Source organism: Hemicordylus capensis, chromosome 2, assembly GCF_027244095.1.
Source record: "Hemicordylus capensis ecotype Gifberg chromosome 2, rHemCap1.1.pri, whole genome shotgun sequence".
Lineage (NCBI taxonomy): Eukaryota > Metazoa > Chordata > Lepidosauria > Squamata > Cordylidae > Hemicordylus > Hemicordylus capensis.
Genome location: NC_069658.1, coordinates 13854310 through 13876855, shown reverse-complemented (window position 1 = coordinate 13876855; position 22546 = coordinate 13854310). Strand labels below are relative to the sequence as shown.

The window sequence follows — 22546 nt, the reverse complement described above, 5'->3', positions numbered from 1 at the left end:
GACACAATCTCTAATGAAACCAAAATTCAACCCAAGATAATACTTCATAAAGATATACTTGTGAGGATAATACAAACCATAGTTTAAAAGTCAATAAAATCTATATCGGACAAATCCACAATGGTGACCTCCGTTTAGTTGTTAAACTTTGTCAAGTGGATGGCAATCTTAGAGAAATTAGAGAGCTTCAATGCAACTTGATAATACTGGTGGCATTAATCCATATGTTAAACTGATCTGTAGAATCACCTCTACTGCCTTCAAGAAGATATACTAAAATAACCAGCTTGCAACAGAAGAAATTCCATAAGCTTGATAACTCTGGTGATATTGGCCCATATGCTCCGGACTCCACTCTTTCAAGAAATAATAAAACTCAATTATATTATGTTTAATAATCATAGGAACATAGGAAGCTGCAATATACTGAGTCAGACCATTGGCCTATCAAGCTCAGTATTGTCTTCACAGACTGGCAGTGGCTTCTCCAAGGTTGTAGGCAGGAATCTGTTTCAGCCCTATTTTGGAGAAGCCAGGGATAAATAAACAAACAAACAAGAAAACAAGCGGGAAAGTACAAGTTAAGTTAGTAAGGGCTAGTCTTTTCTAGGGTTTGATTTTTGGCTGGGTAGTGGTTTGTGTTTTTGACAGGGCAGTTTGTTTGGGTGAGGAATTAGCTCCAGGTGAGTCACACAGCTTGTGGGAGGGGCCACATTCCTGAGGTGCCTCAGTTTGGAAGCAGCTCTTGCGGAGACAAGGCTCAGACAAGAGGAAATTTGTGAAAAGGAGTTTGCAAACAGATATTGAAGGGGTTTTGCAAGGAGTTTAGTGGGGACGTGTGCAGGGAGGCACAGAAACAGTCCCTGTTCATCACAAAGTCCATCACTCAGCACGAGGAGAAGGTGAGTACTGACAACAGCAGCTAAGACTTAGATTCCAAGCAAACAAGCTCTATATAGAGAGCTTTTATAGGCAATAAAACCAGCTATGAAGGTAGAATGCCAGCAGGGGAGGAGGTGCTTCCCAGTGTATTGCACAGAGTGTTGCATGTACTGTATGACCATCTGCCTGAGGGGCAGAAGTCCTGGGTATGCGCTCAGTGCAAAGAGCTCCTGGCTATCAGGGAATAAGTTCGTTCCCTCAAAGCCAAGGTGGCTGACCTGGAGGAGCTCAGGGAGACAGAGAGGTATGTGGATGAGACCCCCAGGAATGAAACAGAGGCATCCCACTCCCAGGCTGACAGCTCCTCTGCTGTCATGGAGAATGAAGGTCTCAGGGATGGAGGACATCAGTCTGATAAAGAGGGGAATTCTTCCTTAGAAGAGACCCCTTCCTTGGGTGATGCACTCATATCCTTTCACACAGAGAATACTCCTCCGGAGATTGGGGGCCTCCTAGTAGTGGATGATTACTACTACTACTACTGCTGCCACTAAGAATATTTATATACTGCTCTTCAACCAAATTTCTCAAAGTGGTTTACATAGAAAAATACATAAATAAGATAGTTTCCTGTCTGCAAAGGGCTCACAATCTAAAAAGAAACATAAGGTAGACATCAGCAACAGCCACTGGAGGGATGCTATGGTGGGGTTGGATAGGGCCAGTTGCTCTCTCCCTGCTAAATATAAGAGGATCACCACTTTAAAAGATGCTCGATTAGATTTGATCATTGGGACATGGAGAGATGGGTTTGTGACCCATGTGCAGACCGCATGGTTTACTTGCTGGCCTGGTGTGAACGTTGCGGACATCACCCGGTGACAAGACAAGTGTTGGGGAGGAGTAAGCTGTTGTGGTGTGTGTTGGCACCAACAATGCTGGGACATGCAGTTGGGATGTCCTGGAAGCCAAATCTAGGCTGCTAGGCAGTTTATTAAAGTCTAGGACCCCCAGGGTAGCGTTCTCTGAAGTGCTACCTGTTCCATGCATAGAGCCAGCAAGGCAGGAGGAGCTGAGGGGTCTCAATGTGTGGAGAAGATGGTGGTGCTGGGAAGAGAGGTTTAGATTTGTTAGACACAGAGGTACATTTGGGGGCAAGCAAAGCCTTTACAAAAGGGATGTGCTCCACTTGAACCAACATGGAATCAGACTGCTGGTGCTTAAAATAAAAAAAAAGTCTCAGAGCAGCTTTTAAAATGATGTCTGGTGGATTATTGACAGGAACTGGATGCTTTCTGGGTGTTCTTTTTTGGCAAGCTAAATCCCTTAAGGTGTGATGATGCAAATGTTTCAGATAAACCAGAAGGGAACAGAGCAGAACCAAGAGTATTGCAAATGGAAACACATTTTATGTATGTATTTATTTATTTTACATTTTATATCCCGCTGTTCCTCCAAGGAGCCCAGAGCGGTGTACTACATGCTTAGTTTCTCCTCACAACAACCCTGTGAAGTAGGTTAGGCTGAGAGAGAATGACTGGCCCAGAGTAACCCAGCTAGTTTCATGGCTGAATGGAGATTTGAAGCTGGTCAAGTGAGAGTAAAGGAGATAGTACACCAGGTAAGAGATTTGGCGTAAAGGTGTTTGTTTATCAATGTCAGAAGCCTCCAAGCCAAGATGGTGAGCTGGAGTGCTTGGTTGCTAATGAAAACATTAGATATAGGTGGCATAACAGAAATCTGGTGGAATGGTGAGAACCAGTGGGACACTTATTCCTGGATACAACCTATAGAGAAAGGGCAGGAAGGCGAGGATTGGGGGCAGAGTAGCACAGTATATTAAAGAAGAGATAGGATCCAACAAGCCAGAAAACCCGGGAGGATAGAGTCCTCCACAGAATCATCCTATATAATAAAACCCTAAGGTACCTGCATCCATGTTTCTTGAAGGTGTTCTGTGCATGCGTGGTGCGTGCGGATGCAGCAACGGAAACTACGCACACAACTGCATGCGTGCGTAGTTACTGTCCCTGCGTCGTAGGTCCGCGTAGCAACCCATTACACCTGAGGCAAACCTGCGTCCGTGTCTCTTGCAGGTGTTCTGCGCATGCGTGGCGCGCACGGACGCACCAACGGAAACTACGCACACAACTGCGTGCGCGCGTAGTTACCGTCTCTGCGTCGTACGTCCTCATAGCAACCCGTTAAACCTGAGGCAACAAGCACAAGGAGGTCCACGTCCCTTGCCCTTGAAGAAAGACTGTTCTCTACACAACTCTTCTAGCGCCCGTTAATGTAACGGGCTTAATGTCTAGTTATAGATAACAATACGAGGATTGAAAGGGAATGTATTACTAGGATGTACTATCGCCCTCTGGATCAAAATGCTGAGAGCGACCTAGAGTTGGAGAAGCAAATCAGAGATGTGTCAAAGAGAGACAGAGCTGTAATTATGGGTGACTTCAGTTACCTTCACAAACTCAAATTCTGGCAAATTCACATTTATTTATTTATTATTTATCAAATTTGTATACCACCCCAAACTTTCGAAGCAATACATTCCGGTATTGACAGAGAGGCCAAATTTCTAGACATGCTACATGACTGTGCCTTAGCACAGCTGTTTGCAGAACCAACCAGAGAGAAGGCAACCTTGGATTTAATCCTGAGTGGTGCCCAGGACCTGGTGCAAGATGTCAGAGTTGTAGAACCATTGGGGAATAAGGACTATAATGTGATCCAACTCAGTTTATATGTGAGTGGAGCACTGCCAAGGAAGTCAAACACAGATGTGTTGGACTTCAGATGAGGAAACTTCTCAAAAATGAGGGGATTGGTAAAAAGAAAGCTGAAAGAAAAGTCAGGAGGGTTAAATCACTCCAGAAAGCATGGGACTTATTCAAAACCACAATAATAGAAGTTCAATTGGAATGCACACCAAGAAGTGCTTTTTAATTTGCTCATAACTGATCTAGAAGTTGGGGTAAGCAATGAAGTGGCCAAATTTGTAGATGAAACTAAACAATTTAGGGTAGTGAAATCCACAACAGATTGTGAGGAGCCGCAAAAAGATCTCTCCAAACTGGGGGAGTGGGCGACAAAATGGCCAATGTGGTTCCACGTATGCAAGTGTAAAGTGATGCACACTGGGGCAAAAAAAACCCAACTTCACATATACACTGATGGGGTTTGAGCTGTTGGTGAATGACCAGGAGAGAGGTAATCTTGGGGTAATGGTGGACAGCTCATTGAAAGTGTTGACGAAGTGCACAGCAACTGTGAAAAGGGCTGATTCCATGCTAGGAATAGTTAGGAAGGGGATTGAAAATAAAAATGCTAATATTACAATCCCTTATACAAATCTATGGTGCAGCCTCATCTGGAGTACTGTGTACAGCTTTGGTCACTGTATCTTAAGAAGGATATTGTAGAACTGGAAAAGGTGCAGAAGAGGGCAACCAAGACCAGGGGTCTGGAGCACCTTCCTTATGAGGCTAGGCTACAGCATCTGGGGCTCTTTACCTTGGAAAAGAGGTGAGTAAGGGGAGACATGATTGAGGTGTGTAAAACTATGCATGGAGTGGAGAGGGTGGACAGAGAGAAATCTTTCTCCCTTTCTCACAACACTAGAAACAGGGGTCACTCCATGAAACCAAAGGTTGGGAAATTTAGGACTGACAAGAGGAAGTACTTGTTCACACAGCGCATAATTAATCGATGGAATTCCTTGCCATGCGATGTGGTGATGGCCACCAGCTTGGATGGTTTTAAAAGGGGCTTAGACAGATTCATGGTGGACAGGTCTATCAATGGCTACTAATCTGGTGGCTGTGGGCCACCTCCAGCCTCAGAGGTACAATGCCTCTCAATACCAGTTGCAGGGGAGCAACAGCAGGAGAGAGGACATGCACATACCTCTTGCCTGTGGGCTTCCCTGAGGCATCTGGTCAGCCACTGTGTGGAACAGGATGCTGGACTAGACAGGCCTCAGGCCAGCATGGCGTTCCTATGTCCTTATGTAAGGCGGAAAGGTACCACCATGTTCAGGAGGACGCCAGGGTGGCTAATAAGTAGAGTCAGTGAAGCTATAAAAAAAGACTTCCTTCAGAAAATGGAAGTCCTGCCCAAATGAAAAGAATAGAAAGGAACATAAACTCTGGCAAAGGAAATGCAGCTAGACAATAAGCGATGCAAAAAGAGTGTGAGAAGCATATAGCTAGAAGTGTCAAGGGGAATAATATACTTCTTTAAATATATCAGTAGCAGGAAACCTGCCAGGGAGAAGGTTGGATCCTTAGATGACAAGGGTGTGAAAGGGATTATTGAGGAGAATTAGGATATTGCAGAAAAGCTGAATGAGTTCTTTGCACCTGTCTACACAGCAGAGGATACTGACCATATACCCACTCCGGAACTGAGTTTCTCAGGCTTGGAGGCTGAAGAACTGGGCCAATTTGAGGTGATGACAGTGAATATTCTAAACTGTCCTGAAACACAAAAAATTAACAAATTGCCAGGGCCAGATGGCATCCACCTAAGAGTTCTGAAGGAATTCAAATGTGAAGTTGCTGGTCTCCTAGTAACAAATATGTAATTTGTCCCTACAATCAGGCTCTGTACCAGGGGACTGGAAAGTAGTGAACATAACTCCTGTATTAAAAAAGGGATCCAGGGGGGATTTGGGAAACTACAGGCCGGTTAGCCTAACTTCTGTTCTGGGTAAATTGATGGAAAGTAATCTTAAGGACATTGTTAAACATATAGAAGAACAGGCCTTGCTGAAGGAGAATCAGCATGGCTTTTGCAAGGGCAAGTCTTGCCTCACTAACCTTTTGGAGTTCTTTGAGAGTGTTTACAGGCATAGGGATAAAGGTGATCTGATTGACATAGTATACTTTGACTTCCAAAACTTGGACTTCCAAAAAGCTTTTGACAAAGTTCCCCACCAAAGGCTCTTGAGCAAACTTAGCAGTCATGGGATAAGAGGACAGGTTCATGTGTGGATCGGTAACTGGTCAAAGGACAGGAAACAGAGGGTAGGAATAAATGAACAGTTTTCACGATGGAGGGAAGTAAGAAATGGGGTCACCCAGTGATCTGTACTGGGAGCAGTGCTCTAACTTGTGAAGATCAGAATGTGAGGAGCTCCAAAAGCATCTCAAAACTGGGTGAGTGGGCGACAAAACGACAATGCGATTCAGTGTAAGCAAGTATAATAAAGTGATGCATATTGTGCGGGAAATCCCAACTTCACTGTTGGGGTCTGAGCTGTCAGTGACTCACCAGGAGAGGGAGATTAGGGTCGGGGTGGACGCTCGTTGAAAGTGTCTACTCAGTGTGCAGCAGCTGTGAAAAAGGCCAATTCCATGCTATGGATAATCAGGAAGGTGACTAAAAATAAAAGTTATAATATTATAATGCCCTTATACAAATCTATGGTGCAGCCACATTTGGAGTACTGTGTGCAGTTCTGGTCACCATATCTTAAAAAGGACATGGAGAACTGGAAAAGGTGCAGAAGAGGGCAACCAAGATGATCCGGGGCCTGGAACACTTTCCTTATGTGGCAAGGTTACAACATCTGGGACGTTTTTGTTTGGAAAATAGGCGACTATGGGGAGACGTGATAGAGATGTATAAAATTATGCATGGAGTAGAAAGAAGAAAGAAAACTGTCTCGCTCTCTCACAACATTAGAACCAGGGGTCATCCCATGAAAACGGAAATCCGGGCATTTTAGGACCAGCAGAGGGAAGTGCTTTTTTCATACAGTGTAATTAATCTATGGAATTCTCTGCCATGGGAGAGAATAGTGCCAAATTAGCCACTAGTTTGGATGGCTTTAAAATTCATGGAGGACAGGTCTATCAATCGCTACTGGTCTGGTGGCTATAGGCCACCCTCCAGCCTAAAAGGCAAGATGCCTCTAAATACTAGTTGCAGGGGAGCAACAGCAAGAGAGAGGGCATGGCCTCACCTCTTGCCTGTGGGCTTCTCAGAGGCATCTGTTGGGCCACTGTGTAAAACAGGATATGGGACTGGATAGGCCTTGGTCCTGATTCATCAAGGCTATTCTTAGGTTAGCAACTTAATAAGACAGAAAAATATTCAAGAAACATCTTCTACAAACCCTTAGTAAGCACGTGTTATGAAAATACCTCAAAAACACAATTCAAAAGAAACCTTATATAAAGTAACATGTTGTAAACTAAGACAGAACTCAACAAAAGGCTTGTATGGAACTCACAATTCATAGATTCACTTCAATATTTTTTCTTGAAGCAATAGAAGTGGTTCTACATAGCAGTGCAACATATGGATTAATACCACCAGCATTATCAAGTTGCATTGAAGCGTTCTAGTTTCTCTAAGATTGTCATCCACTTGACAAAGTTTAATAGTTAAACAGAGGTCACTGTGTTATAGTTGTGGATTTATATGATATAGATTGTATTGACTTTTATACTATGGATTATATTATCCTCACAAGTGTATCTTTATGAAGTACAGTTGTCCCTTGCCAACCGCAAGGGTTCCGTTCTAGCAAAACACTGTGGTTGGCAAAATTGTGGTTGGCAAGACTAAGGCATCTATGAGAATCAGGGGGTTAGGGGAACCGTGATCACAATATAATTCAGAAACCTGGGGTGGGGTGATTTGAAGTCACTTACAGTACTGTAAACCGAGACCAGAGGAGGCGAGAGGCCCAGGCAGGGAGCTGCCCCACGGATCCCTGCAGTAAGCCCCGGCTTGACTGTAGGCGTGCCCGGTGGTGGGGTGCCCCCACAGAGGGAGGCCGGTGGGAAGGACGCATGAGTGAAATGGCATGCGGAAGGAATGGTATCTGAAGGCAGGGAAGGGATTAGGGAAACAGAGTGTGAAGGGAACCGTGTGTGGAGGTGGGGTGGGGGACGAGGGAAATCTCTACCAAGTTATGAGGGGGAAGGAAAGCCTGTGACAGAGGGAAGTGATGGGTGCAACTGAAGGGAGGGGAGGGAGGAGGAGGAGGGAACAGGTGCTTGGTGGAGAGAAGGGAGCCCTAGATGTGGTGGGAAGCCTCATGCTGGTTGGGGGCAGAGAGGAGGGGGAAATTGTGTATACTTAAGTCGCGTTAAGCAAGACCGCCTACAAAAACCTAGTCACTTATATGTAAAACTGTGTTAGACAAATTCGCAGTTGGCAAGGGACGACTGTCCTACCTTGGGTTGAATCTTGGTTTCATTAGAGGTTGAGTATGTCCTTAGATTTATATAACTTGCTATGTCTACATAAAAAGACACCCAAATCAATTGTGTTTGTTATACATTCTTTATTATACAGAGGGGATCGACAGGTTGCTTACCTGTAACTTGGGTTCTTCTAGTGGTCATCTGTGTTCTTACACGAACAGGCGCAAAGCCCATTCGTGTAAAGCACAGAGACCACGTCGAAGAACTTATTGCTTATTGGATGCCAGGAATTGAACCTGGGATGTTCTGCAGGCAAAGCAGATACTCTACCACTCAGCTACAGACCCATCCACTTCAAGTGGGGAACGGAGACCAAATGCTTCCACTTGTTTGACCACAGAATATACATCTTGCCTAGAATAACTGGGCACAAGATGCCCCCTTTATCCAGTCAGTCCTTATCACCTAGAACTCTAGTGCTTAGTCTCTGACCACTGGACAAGCTCCTAGCAAAACCCTGCATTTCCATAAGTTAAATGTGCAATATTGATAAAGGATATTCCATTTCCATTTTATTTTTGATGTAAGTAATAAGCACAGAAAAAGAATGGCACAGGAAAAAGATATTTAAACATGCTCTGGGAGACTTTCCCCTACCTCCTGTCGTTCCTCCTCCTCCTGAATAATTTTTTGGTGTGTGCAATTTCAGCTTCATGTGGCAATGGATGATAACCCTGATAAAAAAAAGGAAGGGAACAAGATGGAATATATTAATTTAGAACAAAGAGTCAGAGATACTTAATGCTTATAACAGCAGAAAGGTAGTTAGAACTTGTCGACTCTTGTGTCCTTGAGATGGACTTAAACATTGCTTTGAATGAATCACTCATTTCACCTCCCTTTGCTGAACAGAATGAGAGTTGCTAACACAAATAAACATGCTGTGATCCAGGAAGGAATAACACAATGTTCACACAACCAGCTTTATTATGATGAAACTATCCTCAGAGCTGCAATAACTATTGTGCCATTAGGTTTAAGATCATCATACACTATGAATAGGAATACGGTTGATATTTATATACTACTTTTCAACAAAAGTTCCCAAAGAGGGATACTGTGCTGGGAACGGATAGGGCCAGTTGCTCTCCCCCTGCTAAATAAAGAAAATCAAAAGGTGCCTCTTTGCTCAGTTAAGCAGGGACAAAGAAATATGTTCCTCTTCTGGAATTTATTCAAAATATTATCATTATTTAATAGCACCATCACTGGACTTTATCCCCCAAAGACAACTTTCCAACCTTGGAGAATTGTTGCCAGTCATCATAGACAATACTTAGCAAGATGAACAAATGGTTTGACTTGATATAGGGCAGCTTCCTATGTTCCTATCTTCTGGCTTGAGCTTTCCAGACTCTTGATCCCTAAAACATTTTGTGAGTTCCAGCATTCCATTCCAACCCTTCCCAAGACCATGTAGACACATTCACACTATTGGGGGGAGGGGGGGAAGTATGCAAATTAAATGCAAGCAAATTTGCCTAATAGGCGCATATTTATTCTAGTCTCAGAATGTAGAGGTTTTGGCTGGATTTCTAGGCTCCTTGAATATGGACTCTGTCCACAGCCACCCATTTTAGTGCTATGAGGATTTGTCTGTGTTGAAATTCCTCTCTCTCTGTCCATGACTTTGTCTGAGCCCCAGGGAATGGGTGTTATAATATGTCTAGTCTTCTTAGAGATGGTTTGGGGCCTCATTAGTTTGTGTAAAGAGCTCTGTGGTTCTTGGAAGAGGAGACACTCTCTAATAATTGCAAAGTATTATTTATTTTCCTAGAACTACAAAGCTGCCGCAACCACTATATGCAGTAAAAGTCTTTTATTTATGCAGCACAAGGCTTTGCAGACTGGCTATTAAAAAAGCTCTGTAAAAACCACTCTTCAGATATCCATAACAATCCATTTTCAGCATCCCTAAGAGAGCCTCTCTCCTGCTACCAAGCTAGTGAATCACTGTTGGAGGTAAGCCACTTATGCCTTGCTCCAAAACATGGTTTGAAATAGGTTTGCAAATCACAGGGTGGAGGCAATACCTCGTAAGCTCCAACCACAGTTTGCCCAATATGGATTTATGGTCAACAGTGGTAGTCGCAGACTTCAGAGCAGCCTTTCTCAGCCCCGGTGAAAGGGTTACAGGTGCACTGTCAGATGTGAAGGCTGAGCCACCGAACTGCCACTGGGTGAGCGCGAGGAGCTGTGCCAAATGCAGGAGCCAGGAGGTCAAACCAATAGCTAGGGGTGAGGTGGGGTTTAAAGCCAGGAGTCATGCCAAGACAAAGCTAACCCTGCTCAAGGTCCCAGCCTAAGTAGAAGCCTTTATCTTGCTGAAGAGGACTAATGGTCAGCTTGAGTGGAGGGAACTAGACCACCATGACCTGGCCTCTTCCAGTGGCGACCCCGAGTCAGACACTGAGGAGGTAGGGCCAAAGCCAACACACGCCCTGGATCCCACAAATGTAGCAGAATGTGGGAAAACAGGACTGGCACTGGCCCCAGCCCTAGACCATGGCACTGGACTGGAAACCAAGGAAGCTCTGAATCCCCTCAGGGCCAGGGGACCCTGAAGTAGCACGCACGGGCCCTGAACTCACCACAGAGCTGGCCTCTACCCCATCACCACGTCCCTCAGTATCGGCATGGTTTGAAATGGGTTTGCAAACCATGCGGTGGAGGCAATACCTTGTAAGCCCCAACCACAGTTTGCCCAATATGGAAGTCCAGGGAGAGCAGTTGGAATGGAGAAGGAGTGCCAGTCTCCGAGCCACAGCCCCTTTAAAGTTCAGACACTCCGGGCACAGCGGCAGAGCCCAGGAGGAACAGTCTAGGCTCCAGAACGCTGAAAGGATCAGTCTGCCTTTAGATAGAGTCAACCTCTTCCATAAGATCTCTCCAGGTTCCTGCAGCTTTAGCCTCTTGGGCAGCCCAGACAGGACATAGTCCAGTACCCAAGCATCATCATCCCCACCCAGAGAGATGCTGCAGTCTGTTGCCCGAACAGCTCACCACCCAGCAGCTGTGAGCATGGCCATGAGATCCTAGTTCTAGCCTCAGCAGCTCCTATAAATTTAAAGTGCTGGAGAATATGACAGGGGTGGCATTTGGACCAGGAGGCGAGACAGGGCAACGGGTTCAAAATAAGGACAAATTTATTTTGAATTGTGGGGAAATCAGAGTAAAGGGTTTGAGGTCTACTGATACATAGGCAGCTGTTCAAGGTTGATTACGGATTTGGAATGCCATAAATATTTCCAGCATACATAAAACTTGCAGACAGAGGTCTGACGAGACAGTCAAGAGTTGCAATTCTAAAGAGACTTCGAAAAGAGGCAGGTAAAATCCATTTCCAAAAGCCCTAATAAAAAGTTTATAATTCAAGGCATTTAGAAGCCAACCCCTAAAGCTCTGCTAATCTCTAACCAAAAGCCTATTTGCTGGAATACAATTTTTTTAACTGTGTGATAGGATATGTGATAACCCCTTAAGAAAGTTATTAACTCTTAGTCAGCACCCCAAACCCAAAATTTGCAATTTGGGGATAGTACAGTGGCCTGCCTGACAAGGCTGTTGTGATGATTCCTTGAGATAATGTTTGCAAAGTGCTTTGAAAGCATAAGCTAATGATTACTATCAGACATTATACACACATTTACATAAGAAGAGCCTTGCTGGATCAGGCCCAAAGCCCATCTAGTCCAGCAGCCTGTTTCCCATAGCAGCCCACCAATTGTCTGGGAAACACACAAACAGGAGATGAAGGCGTGATGACCCCTCTCCCAACATGGCTCCCCTGCAGCTGGTATCTGGAAACATCCTGCCTCTGAGCCTGGAGATAGCCTATAGCCATCAAGACTAGTAGCCACTGAAAGACCTTTCCTCTGTGAATTTGTCTAAGCCCCACTTAAAGCCATCTAAGCTGGTGGCCATCACCACATCCCATGGCAGAGAATTCCACAGATTAATTATGTACTGTCTAAAAAGGACCTCCTTTTGTCAATTCTAAGTTTCCTGGCAATCAGTTTCATGGGATGGCCCCAGGTTCCAGTGTTGTGAAAGACAAAGAAAAACTCCTCCCTATCCACTCTCTCCACACCATGCATAATTCTATAGACCTCTATCATGTCTATCTTTAGTCTCTTTTTTTCTAAACTAAAGAGCCCCAAATGTTGCAGCCTTGACTTATAAAGCCTGAGCCATTTTGGAAAGGCGGTAGAGAAATGGAATGAATAAATAAATAAATAATAAAGAAGGTGCTCTAGAGTCTAGACCAAACAGCTACACATTCCACAGTGCAGTATTTGCAAATGCCAATTGTTGCAAGTTCAAATCCAAACCAGAAGGATACAGCCATTTGCTTTTGTAGCCTGCTGTCTATTAACCTTGAAAATCAAGAACATATTTCTTTATATATAATTCGCTGGGGTATACCATGTCTAATCCCATGTGTGGCAGCTCTCGTGAGAGTTTGGAGAGCTGCCGGATAGCAATGGAGACGGGTGGGGGGAAGAAAATGGTGGTGGTGGCCATCTGGCTGGTGGGCCGGGGAAATAACACCGGTGCCGGCGGGCGTGAGTAGGTGGGGCCGGCCAGATGGTGGCCAGAGAAGGCAGGGGTGGGTGGGAGAAGGCGGAGGTGGTGATGGGGAGGGCGGGCAGGGGAGGAAACAGTGGCAGGGAGAACTAGAAAGCCTTGACCCGGCCGTCTGGTGAGGGAAAGCGCCTCCAGTGGGCAGTGAGGGAAAGCACCAGCCAGGCCAACCGGTGTGTGGGGTGGGGAGTGCCAGCCAGGTTGGCCAGCGAGGGAAAGTGGACTGGGAGGGGGAGAATGGACTGGGGCTAAAAGTGGGGGGAATGAAGATGGGGAGGAGAGACAGGGAGAACTAAGGGCACAGGTGCTCTACGCCGGATCAGCTAGTTTGAACTATTCTGCTTCTGCACTCAGTCTTGCTCTCAGAGCTGCTTCTTATCTTACCCAGGACCCCAATTCTATTATTTGTGAATAGGGACAAAGTGAGGAAATTGTAATCTGCAAATTGTGTGTGTGTGCGTGTGTGTGTGTTGACTGATTTGAACAGTCATTCCCTCTCTCCAGGGACTCTGGGAAGTGTAGTTTTGCAAGGGGTATGGAAGAAAATGCCACCCACAGCACAGCATCCCACCAGTAGTTGTTGCAGGTTCCAGGTTCATAGATAGGACACCTCTGAATACTAGTTGTGGGAAAACAACAGCGAGATGGGGGCATGCCTTCATCTCCTGCGTGTGGACTTTGCAAAGACATCTGGTGGCCACTGTGGGAAACAAGTACTGGACTAGATAGGCCTTTGGCTTGGTTTTTATGTTATGTTATGTACACACACACACACCGAGCAACATTTTGCAAATCCTTCATGATTGCTATTTATGTATCCTCCATAACTGCTATTCAATTCTTTGGAATTTGTAGATATAGTCACCTCTTCCATGCTTTGCAGATGAAAAGTGGGGGTGGGGAATGCCAACAGCTAGAACCAATGATAAGGGCAACATGTCATTTTGCAGCAGGCAAAGAGCTGCCCACCACAACCATTGCCAGCGTCCTGAACTTCAGTGTCCTTTAGATGACCTCCAGGCCACAAGGAATCCACTTATCTGTGAGCACTGCAGTTTAAATGACACAACCACGTGGGCAAGGACTCTATGTGGGCCAGCTGCACGGGAGAATATCTAAAGGGCACTTTAGTATCCGGGTTTCCCTGATTACTAGACTGTAAAAAACATGATGAAGTGGGGAGTAGGAGTCAGGAATGAAGCTATTTTTACTATCATTCCTAGGCTGGAATGCAGCTGCCGAGAGCATTGGCAGACCCAACACTCACCCAGGCTCCACTGTCTGCTCTGCATAGGACAGGGGTTGAGCCATTTTGGTTGGAACTGGTAGCTCACTAGGGGTGGCGGGGAGTCTGATGAGTCAGATGGTTAAACGCTGAACTTGCACATTCTCTTTGCACATAATCAAATGCTTCAATTTCTTGCCTCATGGGTGCTCCAGGCCTCCCTGAGTGAAAAGTGGGGTAGATCTGGTGCATGGGGAGGGGGGCAGTTTGGCAATTTCTGTTTCTACAAAGTTGCAAGCAGTTTTCAGTAAACTGGTCTTTTGTGGTGAGCTAGCCATGGCTGGCATAGTTAAGTTTGGGCAACATGGTCTTTTGATTGTAAATGCTTATTTGCCTTCCAAAAGAGAGTGGCCCTGAATTCCAGATTCCTGGTCGACTGGAAGCATACATTTCCAATTTGATTAAAGTGTATCCAGTTGCTGGGGCTGTAATAGCAGGAGATTTCAACACAAGGTTGGGCCTGTGTGATGAGGTTTTATATTCACATTTTAGATAGGAGAGGAGAGCTGGTCTTGTGGTAGCAAGCATGACTTTGTCCCCTTAGCTAAGCAGGGTCCGCCCTGGTTGCATATGAATGGGAGATGATGTGTGAGATATTCTCCTTAGGGGATGAGGCTGTTCTGGGAAGAGCAGAAGGTTCCAAGTTCCCTCCCTGGCAACATCTACAAGACAGGGCTGAGAAAGATTCCTGTCAGAGACCTTACAGAAGCCACTGCCAATCCCCATGAATTGTATTCTCAGAAAAAACAATATGAGGCTTTGTTGAAGGAAAAAAGCGGGGATGCCCAAAGGGAAAGATGGTCCCAGTTAATCTTGGTCACTAATTCCAATGATTAGGCCATGTTTTGGTGGATCATAGTAGCAGGGCTTCAGCAGGATACTGCTAGGCCAGATTGTTGTGTTCCAGACAACACCTGGGAGTCATATTTTTGATCACTGTATTCAAAAGAATCCTGTCAGGGCTCTCTCCCAGACTCCTGTTTGTCAGACCTCTCTGTATGACCCCCAGTCGCCGCCACAGAAATTAAAAAGTTGGTGGCCCAGATGAAGTCTGGAAAAGCTCTCAGAGGTGATTATATCCCCCCAGAATTGATTAAAAGCAACATTGAATGGTGGGCCTCAATGTTGGCCGTGCTTTTCACCTACTGTAGTGGATTACCGGCCTTTATCTCAGAGCAAGCCAACGTGAAGGGAAGGAAAATGCTGAATCATCCCCTCTGTGTTTTCCAAGCAAAGGCTTATCCCAAAACATCCCTGGATCTCTGGTAGTTTCAAAAGTGGCTGTCACCACCACCCTTCTTTATCTCAGAATCTGACCCTCCCTGGGCTTGGGGTAGAAATCCCAGGGAAACTCTCCTTCTTCTGCTATGGGAAATATACTAAAAAATCCTCCATGTGCAATGGAGAGATAGTGAGAAAACTGGTAGATTACAAATGGTGAGAAAACTGGTAGATTGCTGACCCTCTGAGGTGTGTATGAACCAGAATGAGACCCACTTCCAGCCCCCGTTTTTCCTGAGACAAAAATCCACTCAGAGACGCTTGTAAAATGCAAAGAAAAAAAGGAAGAAAGAAAACTTTATTCAAATACTACAGACTGCTTCGGTCTGAGGCTCTCTCAGCTTTTAGTTACAGGTAAAAAATACTTAGTAGGTCACAGTAATACTTCAAAAACCACCCCAGATGATGGTGGGGCGGCACACTTTAAAAATCATGGTTACCCAGTTGCAAAGAATATGGATGTAGGAAAATACAAAAGCACCTTTTAAAAGCTTACAGACAGACCATCCTAGAACAGTACCAGGGGTTTACATAGTACATAAAAGAAATATAAATTTCTAATGAGAGCCAGCGTGGTGTAGTGGTTAGAGTGCTGGACTAGGACCGAGGAGACCCGAGTTCAAATCCCCATTCAGCCATGAAACTAGCTGGGTGACTCTGGGCCAGTCACTTCTCTCTCAGCCTAACCTACTTCACAGGGTTGTTGTGAAAGAGAAACTCAAATACGTAGTACACCGCTCTGGGCTCCTTGGAGGAAGAGTGGGATATAAATGTAAAATAAAATAAAATAAAAATAATAATAATGCAAATTATTATTTGCTCACAAGGATCTGCAGAGGTCCTTCCATGAGAGAAATCTCCAGGCTAGCTTTTGACCATGAGGGAGCAAAATTACATTGCTTCTCACTAAGCCTTTCCGCCCATGCTTCTTGCACTTCCAGCCTAGCTTCTTCTAACAAAGGAACCTTCTCTTCCTCCTCATGTTGATCCAGGTCCCACTCACTTGGTGTGATGACTGGCTGAACTCTGGAGTTCACCAGACTGTCAGTCAGGACAGGGTTAACTCTTTAGGGGAGAGGAGGGGCTGGTCAGTGACTGATCACTACACCTACATTGGCCAATCTATGCAAATCCCCAAAGATTGGGGCCTCACAATTATTATCCCCATATATAAAAAGGGAATAAAATCAGATCCTGCCAACTATTGGCCAGTTAGCTTGCTAAGTTTAGTTGGCAAGCTTTTTGTTGGAAGTTGTAGGATTGGATGGACCGTGAAAACATTTTTAGTCGAAGATCAGGCAGGTTTTAGGGTGGGTAGATCCACTGCAGACCAATGTCTAATATTACAGCAGTTGGCTGAGAAATATATATCTAAGCCCCAATGAGTTGTATATACTACATTATCGACTTCAAATCAGCATTTGATTCCGTACCCAGGAACAGACTGTGGGAGAAGCTGGAAGCCTCCACAATAGATGGCTGGTTACTTGTGCTCATTTGCAGATTACAGTACCCAGATTGCCCATATAACAGAGAAGCCATTCACACGACTGCTCAAAACCGGGCTACGGGAGCCCAGTCGGGTTTTGAGCAATTGTGAAAACCACAGGGATCACGGGCAAGCCTGGTGGCTCTCTGGCGGCTAGCCCACCTAAGAAACCCTACCCCTAAACTAGGTTAATGGAGAGTGCTCCATTAACTTCGTTCTTTTGATCGTGTGTCAGCTGTGGTTGCTGACACACTTGGGGTGGGGTGGGATCCCAGGAAGGCACCGCACACTCACATGGTGCCTTCATGGGGTTTAGGGGGGCGCGTGGCAGCGCTCCTCTTCCCCCGGAGCTCCAAACGGAGCCGTGGCCAGGCACGGGAGCGTCAGACTGGAGCAGCTGGCTGTCTGGGCCGCTGATCCAGTGGCCCAGCAATGAGTGACTGCTCGTGCGCAGGGCGAGTGGGCTAAGCTCGCTCTCCCTACACAAACCCCATCTGGTGCTCCACACTCATTGTGTGAAGTGCCTCAGAGACTACCTAAAGAAGCAATCCTCAGACCGCAGTTACGCAACAGCTGTATGGATCGCAGTCCTGTGTTTATAAGGATTTTCGCCCCATGGAGGTGATCCAGTCAAGGTTTTTGAAAGCTATCTTCAGAGCATCAAGCTCTGTCCCCAGTGCTGCTCTCCGATGGCGTTGGGGTCAGTCTCATTAGAGGCATGAGCCTGGTTAAAAAAGATCAATTTCTGGCTCAAACTAACGTTTTGCTCTATGGGACTGACCCCTTTAACCCTGGTTGACAGCTTTCATTCAGGTTGGATGAGAGTTTTAGAGGAGAACAGAGTTGCCGACTCCCTACCCCAGCCCTGCTGTCTCTGGGCTATTCTAGGGTGAAGGAGACCATAAAACAATGCTTTTGGGACATGGATTTGCAGAAGGACAGGAGTCTAGCTTCCCGTTGTTTGGAGGCTGGAAACCTTTGTAAAGATTTATCCCCAGCAAAATATCCTTACAGTCTTGTAACATCGAAGTATCGGAGAGCTTTCACCTTAGCCGGGCTTAATGTGCTGCCATCAGCTGTACTGGGGGGGGAGATACCTCTGGATTCCTTATGCAGATCGGATTTGTCCCTGCCAGATGGGAGAGACTGAAACTGTGGACCATGTGATATTATATTGTCAGTTTTATAGAGGCATTTTTATTTTTATAGCTCCACTTTTAAAGAAATATTCAGGCAGGTCAGATAGATTCTAACACTGACATTACTCTTAATGTTGCAAAGTTTTACTCCAGGGCCTTTTCCATTAGGAATCAGATGGTTAAATCTGCAATTGGATTCCCTAAGGAAGTATTGATTTAGTGTATCCATAATATGGCAAATGGATGCGATGTAAGCTATAAGCTGTCTTGGTTTTTCTGTAACTCTGATTTCCCCGCTTGTTTCTGTCTGTTTTCTGGTCTTGGACCATAATAAGCTTAATCGGAATCTTCTTAAAAGATTGTCCCCACCCCCCCTTTACGTATTATATTTATATCTTGCTTTTCAGCCAGGAAGGGCTCCCAAAGTGGCCTACAATTAAAATCCATGCAAAAGTGCAATATAATTAGGGATATGTTGGCACGAGCAGAGAAGTTCTGGCACTTGGTGCTACAGTCCAGCTCCTAGACTCTTCCCTTTCAGAGAAATAGCCCTTCACTTGCACTCTTCTGGCTCAAACTCAGAGGACTATATCAACTGGCTGACATCCAGACTAGCAAAGTGTGGGTGCTAGGTGAGAAGCAGCAGTGCCGCTGAAGGTTTTGACTAATGCAAGCACTGGTAATCGCACCCTTAGAAGCACTGTATGCCATCTGAAAATACACCCCTGTGAGTCATTCAGCCCTCAGGGACATGTTTTCAGGCAGCATGGAGTGCTTTCAGGCAAAGTAATTGAAGCCTTCCCATGCAATCCTTCCTTCCTACCTGAGTGATCTTTTAGGGGCATTTGACAGGTTACAAAATTACTGTATGCAGCACATGTACACCTACAGTGTGAGAGGGAAAAACATCAAGAAAGTGGTCAAAAAAGGACCTATGTGCACAGGGCAGGGACCCACAGTCTAGACAGCACTTACACAGAGCCTATCCACATTATAAACTGGGTTCATAATCATTCCACCTTCCCAAGGAATTCTGGGAATTGCATTTCTTTGTGGCCATGGGCCTCAAACAGAAAATTCTCAGCACCTTCACCAAACAGTGGTTAATAACAATTCCCAAGACTCCCTGGAGGAAACCATGACAGCTGAAATGGTACAAAACCACAATCTGTTTGTAGTGCAAATGTACAGTACTTTCAGTGTATATGGGATTAAAAAGTAGCAGTGTGTTTTGCTCACATATTAATATTCACAAATACATTCAGTGTGCCTGCTTGTGTGACTTCTCCTCCGTGCTGGCCTATAACCAACCGGGGTTGTTTTAGGCATGTATTTCAAGATCCAGTAAGTATTTTATTTTGTGTTCTATGAAAACACATGAAGGCCTTCACATAAAAAGAACCCTGCCGTATCCGATCAAAGGTGTATTTAGTCCAGCATCCTGTTTCCCACAGCAGACAACCTGAAGGTTCTGGAAAGCCCTCAGGCAGGAGTTGAAGGCAACTGCCCTCTCCCCTGCTGCCCTCCAGGAACTGGCATTCAGTGGCATACTGCCTTTTAAAAAGGAAGCAGCACATAGCTACGGTATCATGTCTAACAGCCATTGGTAGGCAAATTCATAGGTGTTTTTTTTTTTTTTTAAGGAAAACTATAATGTTTTGAATTTTCAATCTATGGGGACTCTTCAATCAAAGAAAAATGACTCACGCCCCCAGAGATTTGCTTAATTATGACAAACAATTATGACCACATCAACTAGAGCTCTGGCATCCAGGATCATCATGGGGTGGTTTCTAGGTGTGATCCAGAAAACAAATCAGTAGGTCGCCTATCTGTGTTCAAAAGGCATGACCCAAGATTTAGCCGCTTCCCTCACATTGCACTGCTGTGCTCTTCTCCAAGTGCAAAGGTTGCGTAACCTACTTTAGAAAGAGTATAAAAATAACCCACAAAAGAAAATCCCCTTTTGTTATAAGAATCAGTCTGTCAATGCAAAATCAGTTACAATCTGATCTAGGAAATCCAGAGTACTTTTCCCATGTCACAGCTGGAAATGGAACAATACCTCACGAGTGGATGTGACCATAATTGTTTTAACTGATGTTATTTTAGTTTTGTTTGGGTTTATTGCTTATTTGAATGCATTTCCTGTACCAGGGGTCACCACTTAAAAACAGACTGCAGCATCAGAGTACCTGTCTTGCCCGCTACACGGGGCGGGGGGGGGGGGGGGATAGCCTGCAAAACATACAGTACATCAAAATATGTGGAGCTAGCAAGGCAGATGACTGGAAAAGAGAGAGAGACTTTGAGGGAATGGCATTACAGAAAGGAACTCAGAGAACATCCACATTGCAGATTCTATCAGTTCAGCGCACGCACACACACACAAACACACACACAAACACACACACACAGAGGGAAGGACACAAGAAACATCTCTCAGAGAAGGTGGCACTTTCCCCCAAGGCCATAACTATACCAGGATCACACTTCACAAGAAACTGGTAATGGGTGCAAAATTCAGCATCTTGAGAACCTCCACACTTTTCTTTCACAAACACAATTCTAGCCCTCAAGGCTGAAAGATACACATGAAGGCAGTTAGGCTTCACTGCTCTACAATACTCTTTGTCCTTCCTCAACGATGTGCAGTAGCAGAATAAGTTATGCAAATTTAGGTATTGCAATGCTGCTTAATTTGCATAAGGTATATTAGTACCACAATGCAGCCATTCTTGGCACAACATTTGGGTTACCTTAGGGTATGATTTCAAGGTTGATCTGAAGCATATAGAAAAACCTTGCTTGCCTCCCACATAGAGAGCAGGAAGGTGATCTTTCAGATTACATGGCTGGTGCCAGTAAGGGGCTGCCATTCTGAACAACGCGGTTCAGAAATGCATTAAATACATATTCTCATGAGCCCAGTGATGGGTGATTCTGACTCTTGCACAGCCTGTAGTTTCACTACAGGGAGAAGATGAAAGCACATATCTGCCTCCCATACTTCCAGTTCAATTAGTTGGGATATTATCAGTATTTTAAAGTTTAAAACTAAGACTGAATTATTTTCCCGCTAAATAAACAAAACCCAAACACAACTCCATGTCATATCTTCCAAGCAGCCCTATGGGAACAGACAGTTTTTATTATTTAAAAATGCTGTCCATGTAGATGATGGCACTTTATTTTTTAAATCAACAGTAGAGATCAATGTGTTGGACTAGGAGCAGGGAGACTTGGGTTTGAATCCCCACTCTGCCATGAAATTCACTGGGTGTCCTTTGACCAGTCACTGGCTGACATACTAATGAAGAGCCTACAGTTCTAAAGGCTGTGGAGGCATGATGGGAGCCCTCACTCAACAAGACAGCAACATGGTTCCAGTCTCAAAGAGTCCTTCTGGAGTATGGGTGAGCTCCGGAAAGTACTTGCACTTTTGTGCAGGAGCACAATACCACACAGCAGCATGGGGGTGTTAGCAGTGCCAGTGTTAGGCTGCTCTGGATGCCAGCCGCTGTAATTAGCATAACTGAACTACTGCAACAAGCTTCTTCTTTTTTTTTTTTTGAACCAGCAACTTGGTTCTTGCAAAAGTTATGGTGACCTAACACCACTCAGGAAACCACAATGAACAAACAGTACCCAACAGTTTAGGTGAAACTGATCAGAGGAAAAGCAAATGGAAAGTGGCAGGTGAAGATCTAAAAGTGACGCGGAGGAATATGAGCCCTTCTAGAGGTACACTTCTATCCAGAAGGGTCTGTTGTACTTTATGAGTCTTGTGTTCTCTTCCATACTGTCTCCCAAGCAAAGGACTTAAATTAAAGCAGTTCTGGGCCCATGTCATCCTCTTTCCCCCTTTCTAGCCCGTATCAACCCCAGCCTGACAATTTAAATGTCATGGCTGCTTCCCTGGGTTGGCCTCCATACTAGAAGGAAGAGGGTAGGTGAGCTAAGGACCAGAAGAGACTGCCACGTAGGAATGCACCCCCAATATCCTCCCTATCTCAAGAATATTCCACCTTTCTGTGGATGTTAATGGTATATCAGTTTGGGAGCCAATCTTGGCTGAAAAAGCCAGACAAAAGTATAATTAGTTGAATTGAATTAATGCATACATAAATCTTATCTCATGCAGGCCACAGGAACACATTTATTTTGGGATTGACATTTCAAAGCAGGGGTTTGCAATGCTAGGCCCCCACATTGCAGCTGGGGGTGATGGGAGCTCTTGTCCAACCACATCTGGGGTTCCACGTTTGGGAACCCTACCTTTAAAGTGTTCTTGGTGTGGGGAGGGGGACAACTACGATGAAGATAACTCTGTTTTTCAGTTCCAGAGGAGTCACATTATGGATTTATGCTCATTGCTGTGCTGCACGGCCTCTCAGTTTGATGACCAGGGTCTCTAGCATGTGGGTCCCTCCCATCAACAGCAACTGGGTTGCAACTGGTATATCCCTGCACTTCCCCCCACCAGCCAATGAAGCCAAGGAAGATCTCCCACTGGCTACGGAAAGCTGGAGGTTAATATAAATTCCGTTGGCTTGGAGAGGGAAATGGAGCCACATTGAAGCCTAGATGGCAAACCACATTCCCTTTGTCTGGCAACAGCAGGCTTCATGGGCTGAGTTATTGAGGAAGTGCGACG

The 22546-nt window shown here is 45.1% G+C and overlaps 1 protein-coding gene across 9 annotated transcripts in view; it reads right to left on the bottom strand.

Annotated features, from left to right (window-relative positions):
- The window catches only part of CTIF (cap binding complex dependent translation initiation factor), a 250835-nt gene that overhangs the window by 93471 nt on the left and 134818 nt on the right, over positions 1–22546 (bottom strand). For all 9 annotated transcript variants that reach the window (XM_053293688.1, XM_053293689.1, XM_053293686.1 and 6 more), the window contains one exon: positions 8709–8785. In XM_053293688.1, the coding sequence (XP_053149663.1) occupies positions 8709–8785 (77 nt within the window). The remainder of the gene's footprint in view (positions 1–8708; positions 8786–22546) is intronic.